The 26,396-nt window shown below is 48.0% G+C and overlaps 2 protein-coding genes and 1 long non-coding RNA gene across 7 annotated transcripts in view; 1 reads left to right on the forward strand and 2 right to left on the reverse strand.

Moving 5' to 3' along the window:
- Positions 1-1,424: 1,424 nt before the first annotated feature.
- On the reverse strand, positions 1,425-3,276 carry LOC130680286 (protein FAM170A-like). Its single transcript, XM_057490532.1, has 2 exons — positions 3,023-3,276; positions 1,425-2,053 (listed from the first exon to the last, which is right to left on the reverse strand). The coding sequence occupies exons 1-2, from the start codon at positions 3,225-3,227 to the stop codon at positions 1,425-1,427; spliced, it is 834 nt and encodes a 277-aa protein (XP_057346515.1). The 5' UTR covers positions 3,228-3,276.
- Positions 3,277-3,799: 523 nt separating this feature from the next.
- On the forward strand, positions 3,800-11,707 carry LOC130680410 (uncharacterized). 2 transcript variants are annotated; one of them, XR_008993406.1, is made up of 4 exons: positions 3,801-4,165; positions 5,213-5,409; positions 8,424-8,566; positions 8,904-11,707. It is a non-coding gene; the product is annotated as an uncharacterized LOC130680410 (long non-coding RNA). The 2 variants fall into 2 exon arrangements; XR_008993405.1 differs by having other exon boundaries at positions 3,800-4,165; positions 8,424-11,707.
- A 1,901-nt stretch (positions 11,708-13,608) lies between these two features.
- FSTL4 (follistatin like 4) overlaps positions 13,609-26,396 on the reverse strand; it is a 428,422-nt gene continuing 415,634 nt past the window's right edge. For all 4 annotated transcript variants that reach the window (XM_036907566.2, XM_057490874.1, XM_057490875.1 and 1 more), the window contains 2 exons: positions 21,921-22,030; positions 13,609-19,890 (listed from right to left, as the gene is read on the reverse strand). In XM_036907566.2, the coding sequence (XP_036763461.2) occupies positions 19,188-19,890; positions 21,921-22,030 (813 nt within the window). In that variant the 3' untranslated portion in view covers positions 13,609-19,187. The remainder of the gene's footprint in view (positions 19,891-21,920; positions 22,031-26,396) is intronic.

A 26,396-nucleotide genomic window follows, 5' to 3' on the forward strand; every position in this document is an offset into this window, starting at 1 on the left:
CTTTCTCACGTGTTATTTGAACTAACTTGGAGTGGCTGCTACACGCTGCCACTCTCCCTCTACTGGGCCGGTGTGTTGGGGTCCACACAAGTTGGAGGAACGACTGGCAGGCTGCTTAGTGCTGTGAGGGGCTTCAGAGCTGCCCTGCCTCCCCAGGGTTTAGGGTGCCTAAGTTTCCCCAGGATTCCCAGCTGCTGGCTAAGTGTGCCGGGACAACTTCGTCCAGCTATGGGGTCCCTGTCTCTTTAAGACTTGCAGAAAGCACTAGGTTTTCTTTTGTCTTAGGGGTGCCTGTTGCGAGGACCTGCCCACAGGTTTTGGTTTCCTGTTTCTCTAATATCCAGCACCCCGTGCACCTTGTGTCTGTGGTCCGGATGCAGATTTCTAGAGCTGGTTGTTTAGCAGTCCTGGGCTTTCACTCCCTCCCCATTCTGACTCCTTTCTTCCCGCTGGGTTTTGGGGTGGGGGAGCGTTTGGGTCCCACCTGGCCACGGCTTGTATCTTGCCCCCTTCGTGTGATGTTGAGTTCTCACAGATGTAGATGTATCCTGGCTGTTGTACTGCATCCACTGGTGTCTCTTTTAGGAATAGTTGTATTTATTGTATTTTCATAAATTTATATGTTTTGGGGAGGAGATTTCCTCTGAACTACTCATGCCGTCATCTTCCTATGATCCCTCTCTTTTCTTGTTATTTGATGGTTTTCTGTAGTGCTGTGGTTGGATTTCTCTTTTTTTAATTTTTTGTATCTATTATTATTACAGGCTTTAGGTTTGTGGTTACCAAAGGCTCAAGGATAGCTTCCTTACTATATGACAGTCTATATTAAGTTGCTGATTGCTGTATTTCAAACACAGCCTAAAAGTGCTTTTTTTCCTTCTTCTTCCTCCCCCCTTTATGTATTAGATGTCCTAATCAAAACTATTTAGCCTTAGGAACGTTTTCATTTACAGCAATCTCTTTAATATCCTGTAATGCTGGTTTTGTTGTTACAAATTATTTGAGCCTTCCTTCACCTGGAGATTATTTAACCCCTGCTTCAAATTAAATTATAATCTTGCTGGGTGGAGGATTCTTGATCGAAGGTCTTTCTGTTTCAGTATGTTCAATATTTCATGCCTCTCCCTTCTGGCCTGTAAAGTTTCTGCTGAGAAGTGTGCTCATAGCCTGATGGGGTTTCCCTTGTAAGTAATCTTTACAATGATCTTGGCAATTTGTTTCTGGATATGATATCAAAGCATAACACAGATATGTATGTAGGGAAGGTGGTGGATACATTTAACCAAAGTGGGTATCATGGCTGCTAAGAGATGAAGGCCCTCAGTAGAGTCTGGACTACTTCCCTTCCACTTTCCTAGGGCCTGAAACAGTCTATGTACTCGCAGGAGGATGTCTTCCTGCCAAAGTGTTCTTTGGCCTGCCATCTAAATGATCGTGCATCGATTCTCCTTCGCCTCCTCCTTCTTGTCATTCAGCCAAGCCAAGATGCGATGGAAAACCCGGCAGCTGAAGCCCTCACGGACCGCATTGTCCACGTGGTCCTGCAGGACCTCCAAGCTGGGGAAAACCCGGCAGCAGCCCAGGCACCTGAAGCCGCTGTCCAGGGCCACCAGCCACTCAGGCGTCTCGGCCCTGGGGCTCTCCTCCTGGGCTGGAGGCTCCACCGCACTGCCAGGCTGCTCCCTCTCCTCTGAGGCTTCGCTATAGTCGCTGACATCTACGAGTTCCCGTGTAGACAAGCGGCTCCATATGTCTGAGGCCTCTTCACCCTTTTTTTCAGCCTCTTCGAAAAAAGCAGATTGTCTTTTGGTCTTCTTTGAGGCGGGCTGCAAGACTTCCACCTCATCCCATGACACAGCCACACCTCTTTTCATCTGGACCGGCCTGTAGTAAATCTCCTTGACGGGTGCCGTTCCCAGGTATGGTGGAAAGGGGTCTTGGGTAGAGTCAGAGGAAGCTTGCCATTCCTCCAAGACCTCGGGTAGAGTCATCTCAAGAGGCTGAGTTTGAAGAATATACTGATGCCACTGAAGGATTCCTTCTCCTCCTCCTCCTGGGAAAGGAAATTTCAGACATGAGAAAACTAGAATAAGTGTGTGAAGTCTGTAGGAGTTGAGATGGTCATGAGAATATTCCTATGTGGGCACATGGCCTGGAAGTACATACATATGTGAGATCACAGAATGCCGTGTGACATACATTTTATCTGAGGTATGTGTGTGGTGTGATTATGTGGGATTGAGGGTGTGGAGGTCTATGTGTGTTCTGGGACATGTGTGTGTGGTGCAACAATGCACGTGAACAGGGGTGTACGTGTTCTTACTGTGAAACAGTTAAAGACGGAGCATGTTAGAGGAAGTGTGCTTGAGCTTCCCAGAAGTGCAGCTCTCTGAGGGGCTGAAGGCTTTGGGCTGAAGGTTTAGTGGGGGAGAGGTATGCAGAATAGAAAGCCTGTATATGAAAGTGCATTCATTTCAGGGCCTCTGAGTGTTTGAGTGCTTAGGCTGGCTCTAATGGGGGAGCTGGAACAAGTTACGTGTGTGAGAGGGTGCACATTATTTAGGGGTTAGTGTGTAGTCAGCAGAGTCTGAGCATGATTGTGTGAGGAGGGAAGGTGGAAGTGTGTATCTGTGTAACACTTGTAGGGAATGGGAAGGACGCATCTGGAATGAAGGCATGTACATATGAGAGAAAACATGACAGGAAAGGATAATGGGGCTCTATCTGGTGAGAAGGAATACTGGGTGTGTGTGAGTGAGTTTGTGCTGATCTGAGGGAGGAGGTAATTGAATTCCCACCCTGTTACCAGCACAGCCCACCATCTCACAGCTGTCCCAGTGTTCACATGGGGAACTGTCCTGTCCTTGAAAGCACACCCCCAATTTGTCCCTCTGCAGAGGCTGCAGTCTTAGTTCCTCTGCCCTGAAGCCCTTTCCTGTTTTTGAAGGGAAAGTGAAGTAAGTAGGGATCTGGCTGAGCCGCGCCAGCTATTCATCCCGTCCAGCCTTTGTGTCTCCCTTACCGTCCTCAGCAGCAGCTAGAAGCTTTCCTGGAGACGACACGCAGGAGAAATACTCCGAGACAGAGGACTCTTCTCCCGGAGTCTGACTGCGGTCTGGGACCACCACACGTGCCTCCGGCTGAGGAGAATCCTCTTGAGAATTCTGGAATTCTGAGGAATGGAATACAAAAAAGCAGATGTGGCATTTTCTGGGATCTCTATCCATTCAAAAAAGACATGTTAAGTCGATTATCAGGTTAGGCATAGAAACCCCCCCCACCTCATGAAATTGAGCATTTGAAACTTCACTTGCTCCAAAATATAAGGAAACAATTATGAAAATTGTGTGTAGTAGATGTCAGTGATACTGGGTATCTTGTATGTGACATTTCTAAAGATGTGTACAGAATATCAAAAACTAGTGACTAAATTTGGGTACTAGTTCCTTTTTCCTCACGAGAAATTACATAATTAGAGGACATGGGGTACAAGTTTTAAAAGACTTCTGCATGTCTGCCTGCCCGTCTGCCTGTCTAGATTGGTATCTATATTGGTGTATGGAAAGATAGGGATGTTAATATAGATATAGAGAGAGGTAGAGATTCAGCATTTTTGCAGGGAATTCCTGGGCAGCAGCCATGGTGCTGGAGATGCTCTAATGAAGACTTTACACACTTGCCCCAGACTCCTCTTCTGGGAATGTATTTCTGTATTTCTCCAAGACTCTCAGCCTCCCTATTCAGATCTTTTGAAAACCTCTTTCAAAGGAGGCAGACATACCCACGTGCTATATTTCTTCCCAGGGATTGGAAACAGACACCCCGGGCAGTTCTTGGGCAGGGGGTCATTTATGGCCCTGCTGAGGGAAGGCACTCAGTTCTGAGCCTGGGCCGTCGCGTTGCCCCGTCTCCCCGCCTGGCTCCTCCTCAGCCCCTTCTCTCTCTCAGCCCACACTACGGTGACTCAGACTGTCTCCAGCAGAGGTGGGGCAGTGGAGTGTGTGCCAGGCTGGGGAGCATGAGCTGCCAGTGACAGCAAGGAAGAAAAGCCTTTCTCCCAACCTGCCCTCTTCCTGGACTTGTCTTGGTTTCACCGGTTCCAGAGGAGGCCGAGGCCCTGGGCCTGGAATGCCTTTCCCCCTGGAGCTACAGTAGTTCTGACCATGTGAGTAAGTTTTCTGCAGTGGGAAATGAGTGGCAAGGACAGGTTCCCCAACCAGGCATAGGCATGACGTCCTCCTCTGTGCCCTATTGTGTTCTTCACTTTTCTAGCTATCTGGGATGTTGATAACCTGTTGTCTATTTGAAAGCTGAGTTTTAATGATAAAAAGTTCCTATCAGCAGGGAGTCTTGCCCTATTCCTTCACATACATTGATTGTTACATAAGAAATAGACAGGTTCCTTCGTGCATTAGTTACTCAGGCCTAATCTACTCCAGCTAATGAATCTTGAGTTTTGAGAAGCAAATAATTGGACCTGGTACATATTAAGCAAGGCATTATATTAGAAACTACTCTGTGTCTTCCCTTGGCTGACTTATGCTGTATAAGCCAGGGGAAGACACACAGTCACCTCACAGTCACTACCACTATTTCAGTTTCCCATTTTTCCAGAAAGAGCCAAACTTTCTTAATTCAACTATGGTGCTTAAATGGTATTTGTGTGTGTGTGTGTGTGTGTGTCCTGCTGGTTTTTCTCTTTTATAAAGGAGCCTCACATTTACATGTCTATAGTCTAAGACAATGAAAGAAAGGTCTCAATGTCTGAGACAATCTAAGAAATCAATTCATTTTCTTTATGACTTTACACACTCATCCCTGCACCTCCAATTTTAGGCACTCAAACTTTTTTCCTAATTTTTCATTTACCTCTTCGATCCACACTTTCATCATTAACTGTAAAAAGTATTGTTGTAAAACTTGTAACATTGTAAAAAATGGAAGAAAGGGAAATGCATTATATAAGAAAAATTATACTAATCAATCACTACATCTGTGATACAGTAACCCAGAGCGGCATGATGTAGGGAACACAGGTCCTACGCCACAGAGACAAGGACCTAGTCACAGGAACCTTCTCTTGACCCCCAGATTATCTGATCTCTGAGAAAGACCGGCGCACCCACATCTTTTCCTCTCTCCTGCCTTCCTGCCCTTTCTCTCCCCTAAGTAGGAATCTTTGTTCCTTTTTTCTTTTTATGACGGTTTCTAGATCCCCAATGCTCAGAGAATATCACTGACACACACCTCCTGACATCCTGGCAACTTTGTGGGAATGTGTGGTTTCAAGATGTTTCCTTTTTCGTTTGTGCTTCATGGCTCAGCACTTCAGAGAGTGACTTAAAATCAGGTGCCTTCCTACCAGGAACTCTGCTGCCAGAGGTTCAAGTGATGACAGCCAAGAAGCAGGTCAGTATATTCAAGAACAACCAACAACTACTCACTCACTCACTCACTCACTGGCCTGGCCGGTGCTTAAGTACAGCAGGAGGGCCATTATGATGTAAGTGAGACAGGGTTCCATAGCATTGTGACACGTGCATCAGAGCAGACCACTGATGGGGGAGGGGGGCAGGGTGTGTGGGATCCCTTTTACCCAATACAAACTCTACCATCAACTTGAATGTTTATCTTGCACTTCATGTCAATACTTGAGAAACAATGATATGGATTAAACAAAAGACAATTACTGTATGTATCTAGGGTAACCACATTACTAAATCTCCCCAAGGCTGTGGATAAGGCATTACCTGAGAGAAACACTTCAACTAATGAATCTACTCCGTTAGTGATATAATGAGTTTTGAGAAGCAAATAATTTGACCTGGTACGTATTAAGGAGCCATTGTATTAGAATTACTCTGTGGCTTCCCCTTGGCTCATTTATGCTGTATATGTGTGTATGTGTGAATTGGTGTGAATGTGTTTGGCATGTCTCGTAGTTTACACTAAAAATCTCTGAACAGGCACTGTTTGTATTGAAGCTGAACTGAAGACAGACTCCCTTCCCTAGCTTCTCCCCAAGGCCCCACTGGGGTACGCTGGAATCCAGATGTCACGTTCTCTTCATGAGCCACCCACCACTGGGACCCGCGGTTTTGGTCCTGATCTGTCCCCTCCCGTTACTGAGCATTGGCTCTTCCTCATAGGAATTGTTTACTTTTTAAACATCACAGTCACCAGAAATTTCAGGTTCCCGTTTTTCCAGAAAGAACCAAACTTTCTCAATTCAGCCATTGCGGTTAAATGGTATTGTGTGTACTTGTGCGTGCATGCGCGTGTGTGTATCCTGCTGGTTTTTCCCTTACATTTCATAAAGGAGCCTCACATTTACACCTCTGTGCTCTGAGACAATGAACGAAAGGTCTTTATGTCGGAGACAGTCTAAGGAATCAATCCATTTTCTGTGTGACTTCACACTCTCATCCCTGCACCTCCAATTTTAGGTACTAATTTTTCCTACTTTTTCACTCACCTCTTTGAGCCACACTTTCTTCATTAACTAGAAAAAATATTATTGTAAAACTTATAACAATATCCATTTACTTAACAAATGGCCTCGGTTATGTAAAAAGGAGGGAAATGCATTATATAAGAAATATTATACTTATCAATCACTACATCTGTGATACAGTAACCCAGAGCGGCATGACGTAGGGAACACAGGTCCTACGCCACAGAGACAAGGACCTAGTCACAGGAACCTTCTCTTGACCCCCAGATTATCTGATCCCTGAGAAAGACCGGCGCACCCCCACCTTTTCCTCCCTCCCGCCTTCCTGCCCTTTCTCTCCCATAGGTAGGAATCTTTGTTCCTTTTTTCTTTAGAAGACGGTCTCTAGATCCCCATTGCTCAGAGAATATCACTGACACACACCTCCTGACATCCTGGCAGCTTTGGGGGAACGTGTGGTTTCAAGATGTTTCCTTTTTCGTTTGTGCTTCATGGCTCAGCACTTCAGAGAGTGACTTAAAATCAGGTGCCTTCCTCCCTGGAACTCTGCTGCCAGAGGAAGAATCAAGCCAATTCAAGAACAAGCGACTGAAGAGGCTCTCTCCTCACTCCCTCACTCCCTCACTCACTCACTCACTGGCCTGGCCGGTGCTTAAGTACAGCAGGAGGGCCATTATGATGTAAGTGAGACAGGGTTCCACAGCATTGTGATACGTGCATCAGAGCAGACCACTGACTGTGGGGGGGGAATTTCCAAAGTTAGCACCAGCAGGCCTTCCACACACCAGTTCTCTGGCTCACCAGCTTAATGAAAAGAAAGGAGAAATGGGCTCCAAAAGTAGGGTGTCTTCTTGGCACTATTGACTCAGTGTCCCCTAGATCCCTCTAGAGAGAAAGCATAACATTGAGCCAGCTGGCATAGGGGAAAGTTTTACAGAGAGTAGCTCCATTATAACAATGCAGGGGAAAGAGGGTGAGTTTGAGTTGAGAAATAAAAAATTGATAAATGGCATGCCAATTTTGTGGGAAGGTGTATTAGGATTCTCCAGAGAAAAAGAACCAACAGAACGTATGTATGTACATGAGTAGGTGTCTGTCTGTCTAAAGGAATTGTTTCACAGGATTTTAGAGGCTTGGCAGTTCCAAATTCTGCAGTGTAGGTCAATAGGCTGGAGATCCAGGGAAGAGAGGCAGTTTGAGTCCAGAGTGTCTGCTGGCAGAATTCCCTTTCTTTCTAGGGAGATCCGTCTTTTCCTATGAATTCCTTCAACTGATTGGACAAGGTCCACCTACACTATGGACGGTAATCTGCTTTACTCAGAGTCCACTGATTTAAATGGTAATCTCATTAAAAAAATACCTCTGCAGAAACGTCTTCAATAATATTTGACCAAAAATCTGGTTACTGTGGCCTAACCACGTCGCATAAAATTAACCATCACAAAAGGAATTCAGTGTTTCACTATGAAATATGATGTTAGCTTTTTGTAAATGCCATTTAGCAGGATGAGGAAGCTCCTTTCTGTTAGTACTTTTCTGAGTGTTTTTTCTTTTAATATGACTGGGTATGGAATTTTATCAAACTTTTTCCGTTTCTATTGACATGAACACATGAGTTTTATGTTTTTACTCTATTAATATGGTAAATTACACTGATTTTCAAATGTTACGCCCATCTTATATTTTGGGGTAAATTCTACTTGGTCAGGATGAATTATTCTATTTATATGTTATTGCATTGGAAATTGTTAATATATTGGATTAGAATTGTTAAAATACTGCTAAGGAAATTTATTTCTACTTTTTTGTTCTTGAGAGACACTGGTCTTTTTTTTTTGCCATTTTTTGGTCTGATTTTGATATTTAGGCAGTGCTGGCCTCATAGAATGAGTTGGAAAGTGTCCCCACCCTACTTTTCTGGAATAATTTTTCTAAAATTGGTACTATTTCTTTCTTCAATATTTCGCAGAATGCACCATGATCTGGTCTAGAGTGTTTTTTGTGGGAAGGCTGCCAGTCATGAATTTGTTTCCTTCAATCGATGAAGAGCTCTACAGATGATCCATTGCTTCCTGACTAAGCTTTGGTAGTTTGTCCTTCTGGAATTTGAGTGTGAGTTTGAGGAGATACTACTCTGAGTTTATCTTGAATATTTTCCACCCATATTTAACTTGTAGGGGTTTTAACTGACTTTTTTTGAGTTTATACTGCGTTTCTTTTCTTGTGTGTTAACATGAGTCCTGTGGTAGTCTTTAGTGTCGTTCCTTCCATGATATTCTATTTTTGCTTCCATGTGGGCATGTGAAAGAATGAATATCCTGGTCTTCTTGTAGTTGGATACGCCCCCATGACATGTTCTGGCCAATGAGTTGTGAGGAGAAATACCATTTTCTCACTTCTAGGCTAGATAACTTCATTACTGATTCTGGCTTCAATTTTCTTTTCCCAGCCTAATTGTGGAAATGTATTGAGAAGGAGTTTTTATCAGCCTGGATCCTTGGGAAAGTGTAATGAGTAAAGCATCCTGACAACCTCTACCGGATGTATGGCATGTGCAAGAAATAAGCCTTTCTTGTTTCCGGGCACTGAAAGTCTGAAGTTGATTATTATTGTGGCCAAGTCTCCTACCCTGTTGATACCGTTTCTTCTTTGCTTTATCCTGCTAATTACATAAGATAGCTTAAAAATAACAATACAAATAATAATAATATATCATTAGCATAATATATATGATATGTATATATGAGATATGTATACTATAATGATACTATTAACAATAAAACCACTGAGTGAAGTTTCATATTTCTTTTGAAGTTCTTCTAGCTCTTAATATGACCTACTAAAGGATGAGCCAATTCTTATGTCTCAAAGTCCCTTGAGATTATTTTTATTTTCCTTCTGGAATGATGTTACCCATTTTATGTATTGCCGAGACATCCTTAAGCTAAATTCAGGGCTTAAGGTTTCGTGAGACATGTGGGTGCTCTGACTTTGGACTGCAGTTGTGATGATGACCTCTCCAAGGCCTTTCCTCACTCTCCTGAGCACTCAGGCATCTTTCCTTGCAGCTCCCTGGGGCTGGGCTGGGGGTAAGCTGGTGGACTTCTAGGTTACCGCTGGCCCGTTGGTGTAGCCCTTTGAGGCCCCAGCTTTCTGTGGGCCCAGGTGCCTGAGCAGACGCCCACCTTGTGTAGGTCCCGCCCACTTCCCTGTGAGGCCATTGCAATGAAAGCCCAACTTTGCGTGGAGAGACAATGCTCAGGAGAACAGCCCCCCGGCCCACTCTGCTTCCATCTCTGGATTCTCACTTATTTTCTCACCTCCTTGATACTTAAGATTAAAAAAAACTTTTATTCATTATTTTTAATGGTAAATCGCTCTGAGCAATCTGCCACATGTCCTCGAGTGCAGGCTCATAGTTGTTTCTGAGGCAGGAACCGATGAGGCATTTACGTGGTGGTGGCCCGCAGGAGAACTCCTGGCTGGACAGTAAGAATGACTCCATCATCTCTTTGTCAGCCTCTCTGTTCTGTCTGTCCTAGGCAGGCTCAGCCCTGTCATTATTGTTTATACCTGGGCAATGACAGTGTCTTCCTCAGTGCCCCTCTTCGGTGACCCGAGTCCTCCTCATCCTTGCCTGCCCCGAAGGAAGCAAAGGTGCACGGGAGGCTGCTACTCTCTGCCTTGCACCTGGGCAGCTCGTGGGTGGGCGTCCATGCCAGAGCTCCCTTCTTAGTACAAAGTGATGCATACAGTTCATCGTAGAAATTTTAGAAAATACAAACAGATGTGTAGAAGAAAAGCAGATCTGCTTAGAATCCCAGAACACCTGGTTAACATTTGGGGCTCTTTCTCCCCCCGCCTCCCCTGTGTTATCTTACACAGATGTGACTCTCCAGCCTGAGTTTTCTTGTATCTGGAAGCAGTGTCACTGTGGCTACATGCTAGTACATCAGCAAGTGCTGACTGCGATGGCCCCAGGGTTTCAGAAAGCCTGGCCGGTGTGCACCCAGGGCTGTGGCTCCTCTGGGGATCTCCCTGGGATCTCTGTGAATCACAAGCTCCTTCCTGTGCCCCAGGGATGTTGGAAGGCTCCCTGTTGTTGGTCTGTCTGGGGGCGATTCTGCCCGTCGCACACAGTGTGGGTCTGTTGGTGGTCACTTCCCATCCCTTCTTCCTGGCTGCTCAAGACGCCGCCCGGCAGTTCTGCGGGTCACCGCTCACCACCGTCTCCTGCCTGGTAACTGGATTTCACTTTGGCAGGAAACTCTGGCTTGACGTGATGAACTTCCCAGTAGCCCTGAGAAGTGGGAGCTAAGGAAACAAAACAATTTTCTTTGGACATATAAAGATAAAATCTTTGTACACATAAAGACAATACCATTTAGACTTGAATATAATGTACTGTTTATTACATAAATAATATTTAACTAAAAAATTTGATATTAATTTTAGATTCAGGCATAGGCATCTCTGGCTGAGAGGGCTGATGTGGCTCTGGGACCGTCTGCTCTTTGCCTTCCAGTCTTCCCATGGCCCACCTGGCCCCTGTATGTTGGGGTATTGAGGTCACAGGCCTGTCTTAGTCTTCTCTTACCTTCTGGGCTGTAGCCCTTTTCTCAGGTCCCTGGCTCCTGTATGGACACCCCCCTGAGTCTCGGCGCCCTGTCTCCGTCCTTGGCTGGGCGTGTCCCATGCCCCTGTGCAAGCTTGTTTGGACGCCCCTCTTCTCTCTGGCTCCTGCTTCCCCCACCCCACCACGGAAGCTCTTCTCTGGTCCTCAGAGTCCCATGGCTCTGTGCTACAGGAAGGGACCCACGCCATGGCCATCTGTCAGCCTCTGCCTGCCTCCCCCAGGGGGCCTCTGCTTTCTCTACCTCTTCTCTGACAGCCCTTCCTGCCTCCCTGAAGGCAGCCTCTCCCTGACCACAGTGATCCCAGGCTACGGGGTGGCTGGGTGCCCGAGCTGTGAGGAATCCGGGTGCTGGATGCCAAGTCGCTGTTCTTGGCAGCATCTCTTTCCTTTTCCTGCTCAGCCTGGACACGCTGAGACCCCAGGGCCTGGCTGGGAAGAGGCTCCCCAGAGCCCAAAGGCCGCTCTCTATCTCTGTAAAGTAGCTCCATGTCTCCGCCTCGGCCTTGCCGGGCACAGTCACCTCCCCTCCTCCGGCTGGTTGCCTGCCCTGGCCGCACTCCCACTGCTCACCCTCGGGTCAGCCCTTTGCTCTTCCTGTTCCTGTCTTCAGCAGGCTCTCTCCCTCCCACTGGTCCTCACTTGGGCCTTCGTGCTCACTTCCTCATCACTTCAGCCCCAAATCCTTTCTGGCCATGCCCCCCACACAGCCCCTGTGTGATCCCATGCCAGTGGGTCTTCCTGGGCCTCCTCGACTCCTGCGGGCTGTGGGCTCCGTGTGGTCAGGACCTGGGTACAGAAATGGTTTGGGGAAAGCAATGGTTGAACAAGAGAGTGGATGCACTATGCAGGCTGTGAATGTGTTCGTGCTGTGGACCGAGCCAAGGAGCCTGCCTGACGTCTCACAGGACCCCTCAGACGTGGCCGTGTGGGGCTGGGCCCAAGCCCTCTGCACCTCTCTGAGTGGCTTCCTTTCATCCTACGTGGGAGGGAATGGGATGGATTAGGGGCTTCTCCACCTGTGTGGGGTATGTCTGGTGGCAGACTGCACCTGGGCTGCCCCAGTACACCTCCAGTCCCAACAGCTGGCGTCTAGGAGCTCGTGAGCAGAAGGGCAGAGTACGGGGCTGAGTCCAGCCTCTGCAGGCCGTGAGCACACTGACTGTGGCTGTTTGCTTCCTGCCAGGGTTTTTTGGGCTCTAATCAGACATTTCTTCTTGCCTGAGGGACTGGCCACCCCAAATCTTGAGGGCCAGTCTGGGCAGCCGGCTCTCCTGAGACAAGTCAGAGCAGAGCCCCTACTATTTGTGGCTGTGCTGGCCAGGGGTCTGCATGGCAGAGAGGCTGCAGCAGCTGGGGTTCCAGCTTTTCTGTCAAGGTGGGTACTGCAGGTAGCAGGTGTAGTGGTTAAGAGTGTGTGTTTTGGCCATATAGACTTGAATTTGAGTCCTGGCTCTGTTGTTCTGAGCCTCAGTTTCCTCTTCTATGAAATAGAGAGAACACCACCTTCCTTTCTGGGGTATGGTAAGGTTTAAAACAGTTGCTAACTGAGTGCTTTTCACAGGGCCTGGCACATAGCAGGAGTGTTTATGTCATTGTGATCATTAATTTTATGGGCTCATGTGGCTAGGCCCTGGTACCCAGACATATTTGTTCAAACACTATTCTAGATGTTTCTGTAAAAGTGCTTTTTTGTTAATGAGATTAACATTTAAATCAGTAGACTGAGTAAAGCAGATCACCCTCCATAGTGTGGGTGGACCTCATCTTAACTAGGAAGTTTTGAAGAGGAAAAGACTGACTACCTGAAGAAGGGGAAATTCAGCCAAGAAACTGCCTTTGGACTTGAACTGCAGCTCTTCTTTGGGTCTCCGCTGCCAGCCTCCCCTGCAGATTTGGGCCTGCATCCCCCGCAACTGCACGAGCCATTTCCTTAAGGTGAATCTCCCTCCTCCTCCGCACATACACACAGACCTGCGCGTGCCCTGCTGCTCTGCCGCTCTAGGGGACCTATGCTAATAATCATGGTGCAGCGCGCTGGAGGCTCACCAAGGGCAGGGACTGTGTCTCCTTTGTCCGGCCCTTCATCCCTCGTACCTGGCACAGTGCTGGCACACAGTAGGTGCTCTACATTGGTAGCTTGGTGATCACTGAGTATTTTATCTGTTCCACGTCCTAGCTGGAAGTCCACCCAGTGAGAACCAAGAGTGAGAGGCATCAAGGATGGATTACAGTCGGGGGGCAGTGGGAAATTTTAAGGGCCTGCTAGGGCTGGTGAGAAGCTTTGAACCAGATGTTGGGGTGCATTTTGGGAGCTGAAGCTTCAACATGGGGAAAAGACTTCTGGGCTCAGGTGCCTGCCTTTGTCCAGCAGCTTTGGGACTGGGCGGGGCAGGGGCTCCTTCATTCCGACCATCATGGACCTATCAGGGTGACGGGGCGGGGAAGGAGGACCCCGAGTGGGCCTGGCTTAGTCAGTTCTCACCGTGACAACTGCAAACAGACTGGTACCAGGAAAAGGTAACTTTTCTCAAGTTTTATTGTAAAATCCTCAGAAAAAGAGCATTTACAATGACAATACTTTTGTGATAATTTGTGAATTGTCTTTATATCAAGTGGTACTGCAAATACATGGTGTGTTCTGTGTTCAATATCGTGTAATATGTCAAAGGAAACACAAACTTATTTCAAATGCCACGTACAGTTACTGTGTTGGTACAAATTTCTACTAAAGTTGATGTATTAAAAATAATTTATATATATTTTATAAATAAGGAAAAATTCACATGTATAGTAATTATAGGCGGCCTTTTGAGAAATACTGGTGATACGGCAGAAAATATATTTTGGAGTCTACACAACTGCTTGAAATAGGGTAATCTGTCTTGACATAAGAGATCTGAAGGTTTTCTGAGGTGGGGGAGGATGAGACTCTTAAGGGGGCAAATGATGTGTATGTGACTTCGTATCTTGAGGGTCTTTCAGCTACACTATAACATGAAGCAATGTTTGTGACCACTCGAGCAAGACTCCATGCCCAGTTCTGCCTTTAGATCATTTCACATGGCCTTCGGAAAGCATGAGCAGCTGGGGGTGAGGGGGGCTGGGGGAAAGGGGGAATGTGGGCCGGGGGGCCCCATAGGAGGGTGTGCTGCAGGTGTGTGGTGGGTGGCTTACAGATCCATTGTCCCTTATCTCTCTGAAGCAGCTGAAGTAGAAAGGGACCGACATTCTTCAACTTTGGCACATGTCACTCTGGGCAGTGGGTAAAGGTCTGGATTTAGGACATTTTCTCATCTAAAAGTTCTTGGGCCCTGTGACCACTGTCCTCAGGATTGAAGCTCTGACCTTGGAGAGAGTGCCTCTGAAGGGCAGCGCTCCCCCCTCCTGCCATGGTGACCTGTGGACAGCCACATGTTAGCAGGCTTGGGGTAGGGGCGTGTCAATAGTTATTGCTTGGTGGAGTGCAGGCTAAGCCCGCCGGAGCTCTCTAGGGCATGGCCCACGTTCTCGGGGGCCAAAGGGGAAAGGATGGTCCCATGTCAGTCAAGGTGAGCTTGGAAAGAGGGGTGTGTGAACTGTGGCTTTGTCCAAAAAAAAAGTCCATGCTGAACCGTCTGGTGCTGGTGCCAAGTAGATAGACCTCACTGTGAATTTGGGAGGCCACTCCCCATTCTCCACATATTTTCCATAACTTGGCACATTGTGTTTGGCTAACTTCCCACTGCTGTCCATAGCTCCAAAAGATGCAGACTCCCAGGGGCGGCTGGGGGGTTGGTGCCTAGAGCCTGCGGGCCTAGATATGATGTGCAAATCCTTGAGCGACTTGTCTGGTAATCTGGTGTAGACAAAAACAGAATGTGGGCTGCACTCCTCCAGGTATTTGGGGTCTTGTAGTGCCACCTTGAGGACAGGCACTATGTATTTTCTCCTTTGGATCTTTTAAGCCTCTCTGTTCTATGATCTCTATGATTTTGATGAGAAATCAAGGCAGTTAGTGACTTCCTTGAATGAAAGCGCTTTGTCTGTGTGCTAGTTTGGGAGCATATAGCAGCATCTGGCTCTAGGAGTGACTTGTCACTTGCACCCCAAGCAAGGAAGCATCGTGGGTGGGCAAAGGCCACTGGGGGTTTTTGGGGGCAGGAAGATCAGCTGCTCCTTGACTTGTAGGAGCTGTGGTGTGGCTCGTGAGCGGGTGGCCTGAGACACAGGAAGGGAGCCAGCAAGGCAGAGAATAAAATGGGAATGGGGGGAGGTGTAGCTTGGGCTCCCCAAAGGGTGAGCTTTTTGAGATGCCATGTTTCTGTTCCTGTCCGACAGCTTCTGTCTGATAATAGCCACCTTCCCCGACAGTTCTGAGTTCATTCTAGTCTTGGTCCTCTACCTCTGAAGGGCTGTGAGCGGGGATTTGGAGGTGTGATTCTGGGCAGCCAGGACTGTGTGCCAATGGGCTCTGACTGCACCTGGAGTGGGATCTGGGGTCCTGGGTGAGGGGCTGGCAGAGGACTTCATGTCAGCATTGTCTTCATCCTAAGTCACTTGTCTGGCAAGTGGGGCAGTGTTTCTGCGATGTGGGTGCAGGGCGGAGAGTGTGAGGTAGGCAGGGGGAGGTGGAGCAGAGGGCAGGGCAGTGTCCACGCTCCCGGAGGCTTGCTTCCGAAGAGGAGGATTGGGCAGGGAGCGTTGCGAGATTTGGTGATGAACATGGTTCAGCAGCCGTGGTATTTGAAGGAAACACATTGTGAAAAACGAATTGATTACTTCTTAAGCCCCTTGTAGAAAAATATATCCAGAATGAATCTGCTTCACATCTCATTTCTGAAATCTCATTTAGTTCACAGGTTATTGGTCAACAGAAAAGAAGTTGTGGCTGCACAAAGCCATCTCCAGGCTGCTTTCCTACATGAACACTCAGCAGTTAACAATGCCCTCGGGCGGCAAGCAGTTCTCTGCTTTATTTGGAGTTGAGAGTTGTCCTCCAGGGCCCCTGCCTGGAGCTGAGAACCCTTTTCTGTACAGAAGAGTGGAGAGGTGGTGAGCTGGAGATGTGGCTGGGGAGCTGGCTGGGGCAGGGTGGGAGGGACCGAGCTCTGTTTCTGGTGATCTCTCTGTGTCAAAGCGCCTGAAGCGTCGTGTTGGTGGCCGGCCCCAGCCAAGACTTTACAGGGCTCTTCCGGCTCTTCTGGGAGCTTGGAGGAAGGAGCAGGAGCCTCAGATGACTTGGAGACTTAGGAGAGAAGCCTGGGCCAGGCCCAGGCAGGGCTGAGTCAGGTTGCTGTGACCGGGACAGTGGCCTTTGCCGACTGTGTGCGGTCCACACCCAGGCCTACTTGTGCAGAGCATCTGCGCATTCATCCAGACACAGACAAGTCCCTCCTCCCACCGTCTCTCCACGGGTGGCTGGGTGGGCTTTCGGGCCCTGCACCTCCGTGCGGGTTTCCGCTCACCTGGGCAGGAGGAGAATGAAGGTCTCCTTTTCAAATCCTTAATGTCCCTACAGGTGTAGATTACTTTTGTGTTTGGCAGTCAGAAAAAATAATCTATGTTGAGTTTTTGTGAAATTAATTTTATTTCAAAACTCAGTAATTTTGAAATAATTCATTATGTAAGTGGTTTTTTTTGGTGATTCTTTTGGTAAAATGAATACCTCTTTAATGTGAAATATTAGTAGCTCGCTGACCCTTTGTGTGCATCAGAAGGATTGCTGGCTGGGTTTGCTTCAAGGCCAACCTGTTGTAACGACTGTCTACACTACTGGTTTTCAAATCATGTTCCATGAGCCTCTTCTGGGGCTGGAGTGTGGGAAGAAGGGACAGGCAGCCTTTCCCCTGCCTCCCACCCAAGCAGTTCAATTGGTTGCACAACCGTCACCAACTGCCTTTGTGAATTTGCCCATTTCCCAGTTTTCAGGCCTGTGATTCCCTGCTCCGATTCGCTCATGTCTGGAAGGCCGGCAGTGAGACCTAAGTTGGCCATCTCCAGTAGCTGCACAGTGAGGAAAATGAGAGGCCAGTAAGTTTTCCAGACACACTAAGAAACGGTTGGAATAGCGGCAAAGGAACAGATGCTGTGGAAGTCACTCTCGGTGTCAAGTGGCAGGGGGCCTTGCATCAGTCTTCTACTTAGGAGTCCTGCCACTCAGAAGGGCCGCTCCTCTGGCCTGGCGGTTGGTGGGTTCCCTCAGGTGGGCTCAGACTTGTCTGTCAGGGGCTGCCACAAGGTTTAGATTTTTCCAAAGGAAGAGGTTCATGAAAGTTGGAGAATTTCAGTGATATAAGAGGGAGTTTGGAAGTAAATGTGCCAAGAGACAGAGGCAGGAATAAAAAGGGAGGGTGGGAAATGTTACCCATCCATTCCAGCTATTGTGAAACTGAATATAGGCTTTTGAGGTCAGTTCCTTCAACCTCTATTTATCTATGTTGCCTTTTAAATTGCAGGGGACAAGTGTTGGGTGGAGGTGCCCAATTGGACAGGCTGACCTCAAGCAGTTTAGAGAGAGGGCAGGTGGGTTGGCAGTCAAGTAGGAGTGGGCAGAAGATGTGTGTATTTAGAGTGAGGTGGGGTCTGTGTCGTCCTTTCCCTGAAAGGGGCCATTCCTCGGCTGCACAGGAAAATCATGGCTGTGCAGGCAGCTGAAGGGCACCACGCTGGCCGAGGTGTCTGTGATGGGGACACCTCTCCCAGCTCCAGGTGGCTTGAAAAATGGTAATTCAAGGCAGAGGACGTACAAGTGGGTTCTGGCCATTGACATGAGTGAGAAGGAGAGGGGTGTTCTGAGCCCAGTGGAGCCCCTTCCCTGCTGAGATCCTCCCACACAGGCTGCCTTCCCAAGTATCGGTGGGCTATCCGTGGCTGATGCCTTCCTGACAGCCCACCTTAGCTGGAGACACTGGGGGATAATGCAGCAGTGCCAGCCTGCATCCTTCTGATTCGGACTTTTGGAGACTGTGTTTTTTGGGGAAGAGACGCCCATGTGTAAGAAAACACTGAAATGTTTTCTGTGCTGTGTTGTGATGATGCGGGGGCTGGGGACACCAGAGCTGAGTGCAAAGGCCATAGGTTTTGAAAAGGGGTGGCCTAGGGGACCTGCCTGGACCCCACTCATGTCCTTGGGGTTTCTGTGTTGCGCCTGGAGGTCACTGTTCTGTAGGCCGCCACACCTTGCCAGGCTAGTCCAGTGTGCCCTGAACCTAGGGTACCGGGCCTGGCTAATAAATGTACCCCATTAGTGGTGAAAAGCAGGCACACAAGGTTTGTCCTGGTCTCTTGGGGTCCCAACCCAGAACGGAGTCTCTACCAATGTGGTGGCCTGATCTGCACTTGGGGGCGTACCAGTGGTGTAGATGACCATCGCTCTTGTTTCTGGCTGTGGGGTGTGGGATGGTGACTCTCAGAGACTTGGCCTAAGGCAGGGAAGAATATAGCTGGACTTTGGAGAGCGTCTTTCTGCTTACTAGCAGTTGAGATTATAAAAAATTATTTTTTAATCAAAATTTCCAAAATAAAGCGAGTGATTTCCCTATCCCCTAAGATGCAATAAGTCTTGTTGGCTCTCCCCCAGGCTTACGACAAGTCAAATGAAAGAAAACCAGAAGCAGCTGCAAAGGAGACAAGAAGGTCCAGGAGGTGGGCAGGTGTGGCTCTTGTGCCAGGAGGGCAACCCCTGCTCCTGGCAAACTGTGTTTCTAAGCCTCCTTTCAGGCCGCTGCATCAGGATGGTGTCTGGCTGGATCTGGCAGTTCAGGAGAATGACGAAGTGAAGGCAGCCGACAGCAGTGTCAGCCTGTAAAGCAGGAGCTCTTGGTTCCACGGCGTCCCCAGGGAACATGGCGTGTAGCTGGGCACAGACATGAGTCCTTTACACGGCAGCGTGTGTTCTCACTGTAGCTCAAAGCATAAATCATACTTCCTAATGAAAAAACCCCAATCTTGTTAGCAGCGCATACCGTATACTAGGAAACTTGCAAGGAGACCAGTGTTGAACCACAAAGCGAATACAGGTTTTTGCTTTTGTCTGTGAAAATGTACAGGGCGCCTGCTTGGGGCTGTGGTGTCACGACTAGGTGGTGCTCCGTGACCCAGGGCTCTGCTCTGGGCCCCTCATACCTCGCCCACCCACACCACCGTATTCCCCCGCTTTATGCCCGACACCTCACACCGCAGTGCGTTTTGTCTTCCGTTGATGAGAAACAGTGATTCTTGGGCTGGCGTGAGGAGGTACTGTCCAAACAGCCCGCTGTCCCTCACGATCCTGCGGGCCCCCCCCCAGGGCCGGGCTGGCCCCGTGGGTGGCTCCTTCAAGTTCTTCAGCACACCCGTCTTCCCCGTGGACAGCTCCAGGAACAGCAGGTCCGGCTCCGTCTCCAGAGTAGCGTACACGAAGTACTGGTTGCCTTGGCTGAAGGAGTGCTGGAAGGCCACATCTGAGATGCCCTGGCTGATGTTCAGGTTGTAGAGGGTCTGGATCTCCCCCTGCAGTGTGATCTCCTGCACGTGCAGCTGGGGGCTGGTGGCGGCAGCGCTGACCACAAAGCGCCCGTCCGGGGATGCATGCGGGGTGCCGGTGACGTCACCATTGTGGCCCACCACGGAGTCCGTGACGCTGTCTATGAGCAGCTGCTGCTCGGCGGCAGTGGGGCTGTCCTGCCGGCACTGAATGAAGAAGTAGCCGCCCAGGTGGGTGTGGGCCATGGCCTGTGGCATGCAGCCGTGGCTCTGCAGGCCGATGGTCTTGAGGAGCATCAGCGTCTCCAGGTCAACTTTGTGAACTGCAGGGTCTGACTTGTTGAAGATGAAGCCGAACCTGGGGAGGGAAGAACTGAGGTCAGAGGTCGGGAGGCCTCTTGGGCAGGGGATCTGTCACTGGTCTTAAACCACTGCACCCTCTTTCCCTTTATCATAATCCTTCACCTGAAAGCATTCTGCAGGGGGTGGCTTCATAACTGATTCATCTGTGATGTCTAACCAAATGCAGTCAGGTTAGAAATATTCCTGGATTTATGCTTTCATAACATGAGCTCCTTTTTAGAAACGGCAGAGGAGGACGGGGAGGGTAGAGGTGCCTTTACAGCTTCTCCTGTGGGATGCCTTTAAATCAGCATCCCCGAGGCCTTGTGCCCACCGGGGAATGGCAGGCCTGTGCCCGGAGGGAAAGGATGAGAGATGGATGTCTGCGGTGACTCCACCTGCCAGGAGACAAGGCCAGAAAGCCTGTGTCCTGGCCATTCTCTGGACTAACTGGAGTCAAAAGGCAGGGGGGCAGATGCAACTGGGCGAGGACAGAGTCCCTCTGAGAGCTCCCTTACGCTGGGAGATGAGCCTGAGGGGCTCCTCCTCTCCGGCCACGCTTACGCTGCTGCAGGAGGAACCTTGGGCAGTGGGGCCAGGGATGGCTTTCGCCTTTGGAGCAGGACGGCTTGGTGCTGCTGCAGTGCCCCGCTGGCTGCATGGCCTGGGCAAGCTGCCTGCCTTTCTGAGCCTCTACAACTCTAAAGAGGGTGGTTTTTCAGAGGGCTGTTGGAAGATTCAATCTAAGAGGGAGCTTTAGTGGAAAGGCTGGGGAGGGGGTAGCTGCTCTCACTGGGACTTCCTGAAATTCCTCTGTGGAGGCTGGTTGCTGTCTTCCAAAAGGCTTCACTCCAGGCCGGACTTCCCTTTGACTCGAAAGCTGTTGCCTGAATCCCTGGCTCATGGAGGCCTTTTGGCAATATGCATCCTACCGGAAGAGAGAAATCTCCTCCACAGTTGCTCTTGAATAACTAACTTGCCTCAGAGTGGGGAGAACACCCACTTTAAAGCATCTTTAAAGCTTCCTTAAAGAACCAGAGTATGGGGAGGGTTCTTATAAGGAACTTCAATGTAGAAGCTGCCCACTGGCGCTGCAGAGCTTCTGAGTTTGCATAACTCCCTGCTTAATTCAACCTCTCGGAGGGGCCTCACCATGTAGAACCGTCTCAGGGGCTCTTCACCAGCCACTCTCTACACCGAGGGCTTGGTAAAGTGGCTGTTTTCTTCCTTGGGCAAGGATGAATGGACAGGTCCTATTTTTAAAAGTCCAGCCAGTCAGTGAGCAAAAATGAACCATCCCTTCCTGGAGAGAGGTGATTGATGTCAGACTACAGAGAGACATAAACAGTGCCGCAAGACAAGTGGGTCTTGATGACTTTACCAAAGGGCAGCGTTAAGTCTTCTGCAGGGGTGACTTTATAGAAAGTATCAGGGGTTCTCTGAAATGAATAGGGAAGGGCAAGGGCTGGGCTGGGATGAGGTTAGCAGCTGAGGCCATGGCTGTTGTAGGTAGGTCATGCTTTTGGATGGAGGCAAACCAGGAGGCCTTGTTTCCTTGTGGGCCCCCACTTGGCTGCTTTGAGAACACATAGGGGAGCCATGGGCTGTGGTTAGCAGAGTACACACCAGAATGGGACACTGAAAGAGCTGGCTTTGCATTTAGTCTGACTCTGTCAGTTCCTGGCTGTATGACCTTGGCCAGTGTCTTAACTTTTCTGAGCCTCAGTTTTCTCGTCAGTAGCAGGTCGAGACCATCTCTACTGATTGATTGTGACTATTAAGTACAGGGTGCTCGCCACGGTTGTTTCTTTCTTTCCTCTATTGTCTCACCTTGAGGATGAGACTTCCTGACTTCACTGGGTCCCCGAGGGCATTAGGAACAGGTGCCTTCCTTAACTGTAACAGCTAGGAAAGGGATGGGTCCATTTCTCTGTCCCTTCCTGGTGGTGTTCAAAGCCAGCTCAGGATGGGTCGGGGAGACAGGAGCAGGCCCCAGCCTGGGTGGAGCTGCTCAGTGGAGTCCCAGGGTACGCTGGCCCGTCTCACCTGACATGGCTGATGATGAGGTTGGTTGGGGGAATGAAGAAATCGTCCACTCCCATGAAGGGGGTGTGGATAAGGTGCTGGCCCTGGCCAGTGCTGGCTTCTGTGATCACCTGCAACACACAGAGGGAATCCTTGTGAGGGTCCGTCCAAGTAGGGGGCTGCTGGGGAGAGATGACAGACGAGCCTCAGTCCTGGGGAGGGGCAGGAGCAAAGTGGGAGCCACTTGGGAAGGTCATGGGTGGGGACCCATCCTCCCTGGGCGGGGTCGTGGTGGGACAGGAGTGAATACCCAAAGCCCTCCCTCCTGCTCTGTCAGGCCTGACCCTTGACCCTGCTGTGTATTGTCAGCCCGTGGTGGCAGAGCAAGGGCTTGCAGGGACTGCGTTAGGGCTGCCGAGGGAGGTTCCTAGAACCAAAACATCCTCTGCTCAGAGACAGCCAGTCTCCCTGTCAACAGAGAAATCCCACCTTCTCAACCCCTAGGCTGCCCTGGAAAAAAGGAGAGAGCTCTTAAATAATGAAAATGTTAAATGGAATAATTTACTGGTTGCAGGTGCCTGGGCCCATTCGCTGGGAATCTTTCATATACTGCTCACAGAGGTGTTCTGAGAACTGCAGCCCCATCACTTATCAAGGCAGGAATCCTGCCGGGCACCATTCAGAGATGGCCGTGCCATTCCGACACCTTGCGATCAGCATGCTGGGGAACCGCTCCACGTGGACAAAGGGGCCTTGCTGTGAGGAGTGAGTGAAGACGTCAGCTCTGTGGTTTGTACAAGTTGGAAGTGACAGAGCACGGCTGTCTCTGTTTCCCTGGAGGTCATACTTCCTCCCTTGTGGACTTGGAGGGAGGTGACTCCAGCCATTCCCTGGTGTGTGTCCCTGCTGTGTCTGTATCAGGGACAGGCATGCTGGCAGCGGGACAGTGCTGGGATATCTGTTAGGATGAGAGAGTGGTCTGGAGGTCCTGCCAGATACCCCCTGCGGTCAGGCTGGGCGTCTGTCCATCAGCTACCGAGGCCGTGCGTGTGGGCAGGGTGGAGACATGGACCCAGACAACCTTCTACTTGTGCTCATCTGCTTCCAAGTTCTGGGCCATTGCTCAGAAAGGTGGCAGACCTGCAGCCAGATGAGGGCCTTGGCTGGCTTGGGGGCACAAGGACAACCCAGACCTTCTGAGCAGGAGAGGATGCAGATGCTAGATAGACCCTGAACAGTAAGGTAAGACACTTTTCATCTTGATTTTGTGGCTAGGCATACAGAAGGAAGGATCCAGATTTCTGCAGCTCGAGGCTGAGGACGGTCTCGGGTGGGGCTTGGTGGCTCACTCGGCTTGGAGTCTGGATGCTTTTACCTTTCAAGAAGGGGCTGCCTCCTGGCTCTTACTTTTATGACAATACAGCACCTGGCCTGCCTCCTCAGGCAGGTTTGAGGTTTGAGTCTTTTTCAGATCCTGCTTCCCTCAGGGGATCGGCAGACAGAATGCCAGATTGGAATGATGAGGACCAATTTTCAGTCTTGGGACAGCCCTAAAGTTGCATTAGGTTATTTTCCTGTGATTTAAAAAAAATGGCCAAATGACCCTTGCATGGCAAGTCCATAGGAAAAAACTCATAGAACTGGTCATCAGGAAAAAGACCAGCATTAGGAAACTGGATCTGTGATAATCTAGAGGAAAATGCCCGAGAATTCCAAGAAGCCATGCAATCATTGCATGGTATCAGACCTGCCATTTTAGCTTATAATAGAGATGGAAAATTACAGGCTGTCAGCGGTCAGTGTCATGCAGGTTTCACCACTCTAACACCCTGTGTTCAGAGGTCGCTTCATGAAAACACGGTACCACGGGCCGGTGAACTGATGTGGGCATGTCAGGCTCGTTTCTCTGATGACTCATGAGTTTCTTCTTGGCCTTCTGTCCTAGCACAGGGCTGGGCACTTCAGTGTCCACAGGATAATTGTTGAACCCCTCCAATTTGCTGGCTCCATGACCTTGGTTCAGGGGACATACAACTGTGGCTGGATATCAGGAGATGCCGTTTGGGAGTCAGCTGTGGGTAAGGAAGCCTGAGCACTGGCCACAGTGGGTGGATGAAGCCAGCTGAGAGGTGAACTGGGAAAGGGTAGGGGGCAAGATATGCAGTGAGACAAGCTGAGAGGCAGCTGACAGCTGGGCCTGGGCGTGAGTTGGCAAGAGAGTGATGGGCAGAAATTCAAGCAGATGCCAAAGTTCAAATACTGGCTGCTGGAATGAACCTCATTTATAGAAACAGCTTCATGTAGTCACAGCAAAGTCTGTTTTAACTAATTCCTCAGATGCAGTAAGGTATTATTTTTAACTTTTTGTAAACATAATACAGTTACACATCATGGTGTGGCTAAATCTTGGCCTATAACTAGCATCCTGGCCTTTGGATAAGTTCTGAGAAGTCAAGGTGCTGGATCAAAACCCACTGTTTTGTGGCTTTTGGTTCACATTTGCAGATTGCTCACCACAGAGGTCATGCTGGTTGACATTTCTGGGAGCAGGTTTGCCTAGTACTGGTTTCCTTAACCCCAGCCCACAGCACGAAGGTAGGTTGATTCAATTGATTTCATTTTCCTGTCATAGTGTATTTGTATTTCTTAAACTTTTCAATTATGGTGATGGTGGGCATTATTCTTGATATTAATCTAATTCTTGATATTAATTAAAATGCTTTTAGTATTTTGTCATTTAGGCAAAATTTTCTCTTGGTTTCTGGGAAAGTCTTCATTATGTTTAAGGATTTCTATTCCTACTTTTTAGATTTTTTAAAATTAAGAATGTATTCAATTAGATGACTTTTTTCCAGCATTTATTGAAAACATCATAGATTTTTTATCTGTTTTGTGTTACGAAGAATGTTGACTGGTTTCTGAGAGTGAACCATCATTGTATCCAGGGTATATGTTCCCTGCAGTTAGATACAGTGCTGGACTCTATTTTTAATACCATTTTAGAATTTTGCATTTGTGTTCATAAGATAGATTATAATTTTATTTGTTGTACTATTTTTAGTCCTATTTATAACTACAATTATACTGGCTATTTAAAACAAACCAAGGAGTTGTGTATCTTCCCTACTATGGTCTAGGATAGTTGAAATACTATTACAATTATATTTGAAGGTTTGACAGAATGCAGCTGCATACTTTTCTATGGCTGATCTTCTAAAAACACCTTTTCTGTGGTAATTGTTCTACTTCAGGTTTCCTTTTTCTTAGGTCAGTTTGATTTTTTCCCCCATTTTTCAAGCAATCATCCACTTCTTCTAGGTCTCAATCTTTGCTGTTCCAGAGTTGCAATGTATTCTTTACCGATGACTTTCATCCTCCTCTATCTGCAGTTATACCCTTTTCTCATTCCTTATTTTGTTCTTTCTTTTCCTTTCTTGGGCTTGTGAAGGATTGATCTGTTTCTCTCTTTGGTCTTGTTTTGTTTCTATTAATATCTGTCTTTTTATTAATTCCTTCTATCAGCCACTTTCTTCTTTTCCTAATTTCTTAACACAAATACTTCCTTTGCAGGCTTTTGAGACATGATATTCCTTGTGTACAACTTTCTCTGTATCCTGTAGGTTTCGATGTGAAATACCCTTTTTCATTGTTTTTGAGAGCTTGTCATTTCCCTTATCATTTTCTTTTTGATCCAATAGCTATACAGGAGTAGTTCCTTGTTAGGTCATATTTTAATTATATCTCATTATCAGATAATGTAGCCTATAATAACTATTTTGCCAAATTTTGTTAGTTTTCTTTGTGAGTACTGATAAACACTTGTGAAAATATTTGGCGGATGAAAGGTTTTCTATTTACTTATTAAACCAAGTTCCTTATTTACTTTTCCCATGTCATTATTTTTTGTCTCCTTGGTTTGTACAATTTGAGTGCATTTGAAATCAAAGGTTTCCTTACATTTTAATCACTTTTGTTTTATGTATGTAGTTGTTGATGTTGTTTGATATCTATAGGCTGTTCATCACATAATCTCTCTCCTTACACTGTTTTGGTGCTTTTCCCTTTAAGTACCCCCTTGATGTTAATATTGCCCCTCAATCTTTTTGCTCACTTGTCATCACTATTCCCACCCCTGTAAATTCAGCTTTTCATATCACCTTATTTTGTACATGTTTCTTGTAAACAAGTTATAGTTTTCTTTCTTTTTTGTAGAAACTTGGTCTGATCATCTCTGCTTTTAATAGGAGAGCTCAGTTTGGCATGCTAGGAATAATGAGGTCACTTCTCAACTATTACTTTCAAGCAACATTCTCTATCCTCTCTTATCTCAATAAGATGGCATTTTTGAGAATTTTTAATGAAATAAATTACATTTAGTTACAGCCTGGTATCAAGATTTCCAGTGTGTCTCTCCTGTTCAAATGTACTCATTTAGCACTTAATGCATTTCTCTTCCGCCTTACTTTGGATTCTAGACTTTCCTCTCTAGATTCATTA

Source organism: Manis pentadactyla, chromosome 13 (genome assembly GCF_030020395.1).
Source record: "Manis pentadactyla isolate mManPen7 chromosome 13, mManPen7.hap1, whole genome shotgun sequence".
Taxonomy (NCBI): Eukaryota; Metazoa; Chordata; class Mammalia; order Pholidota; family Manidae; genus Manis; species Manis pentadactyla.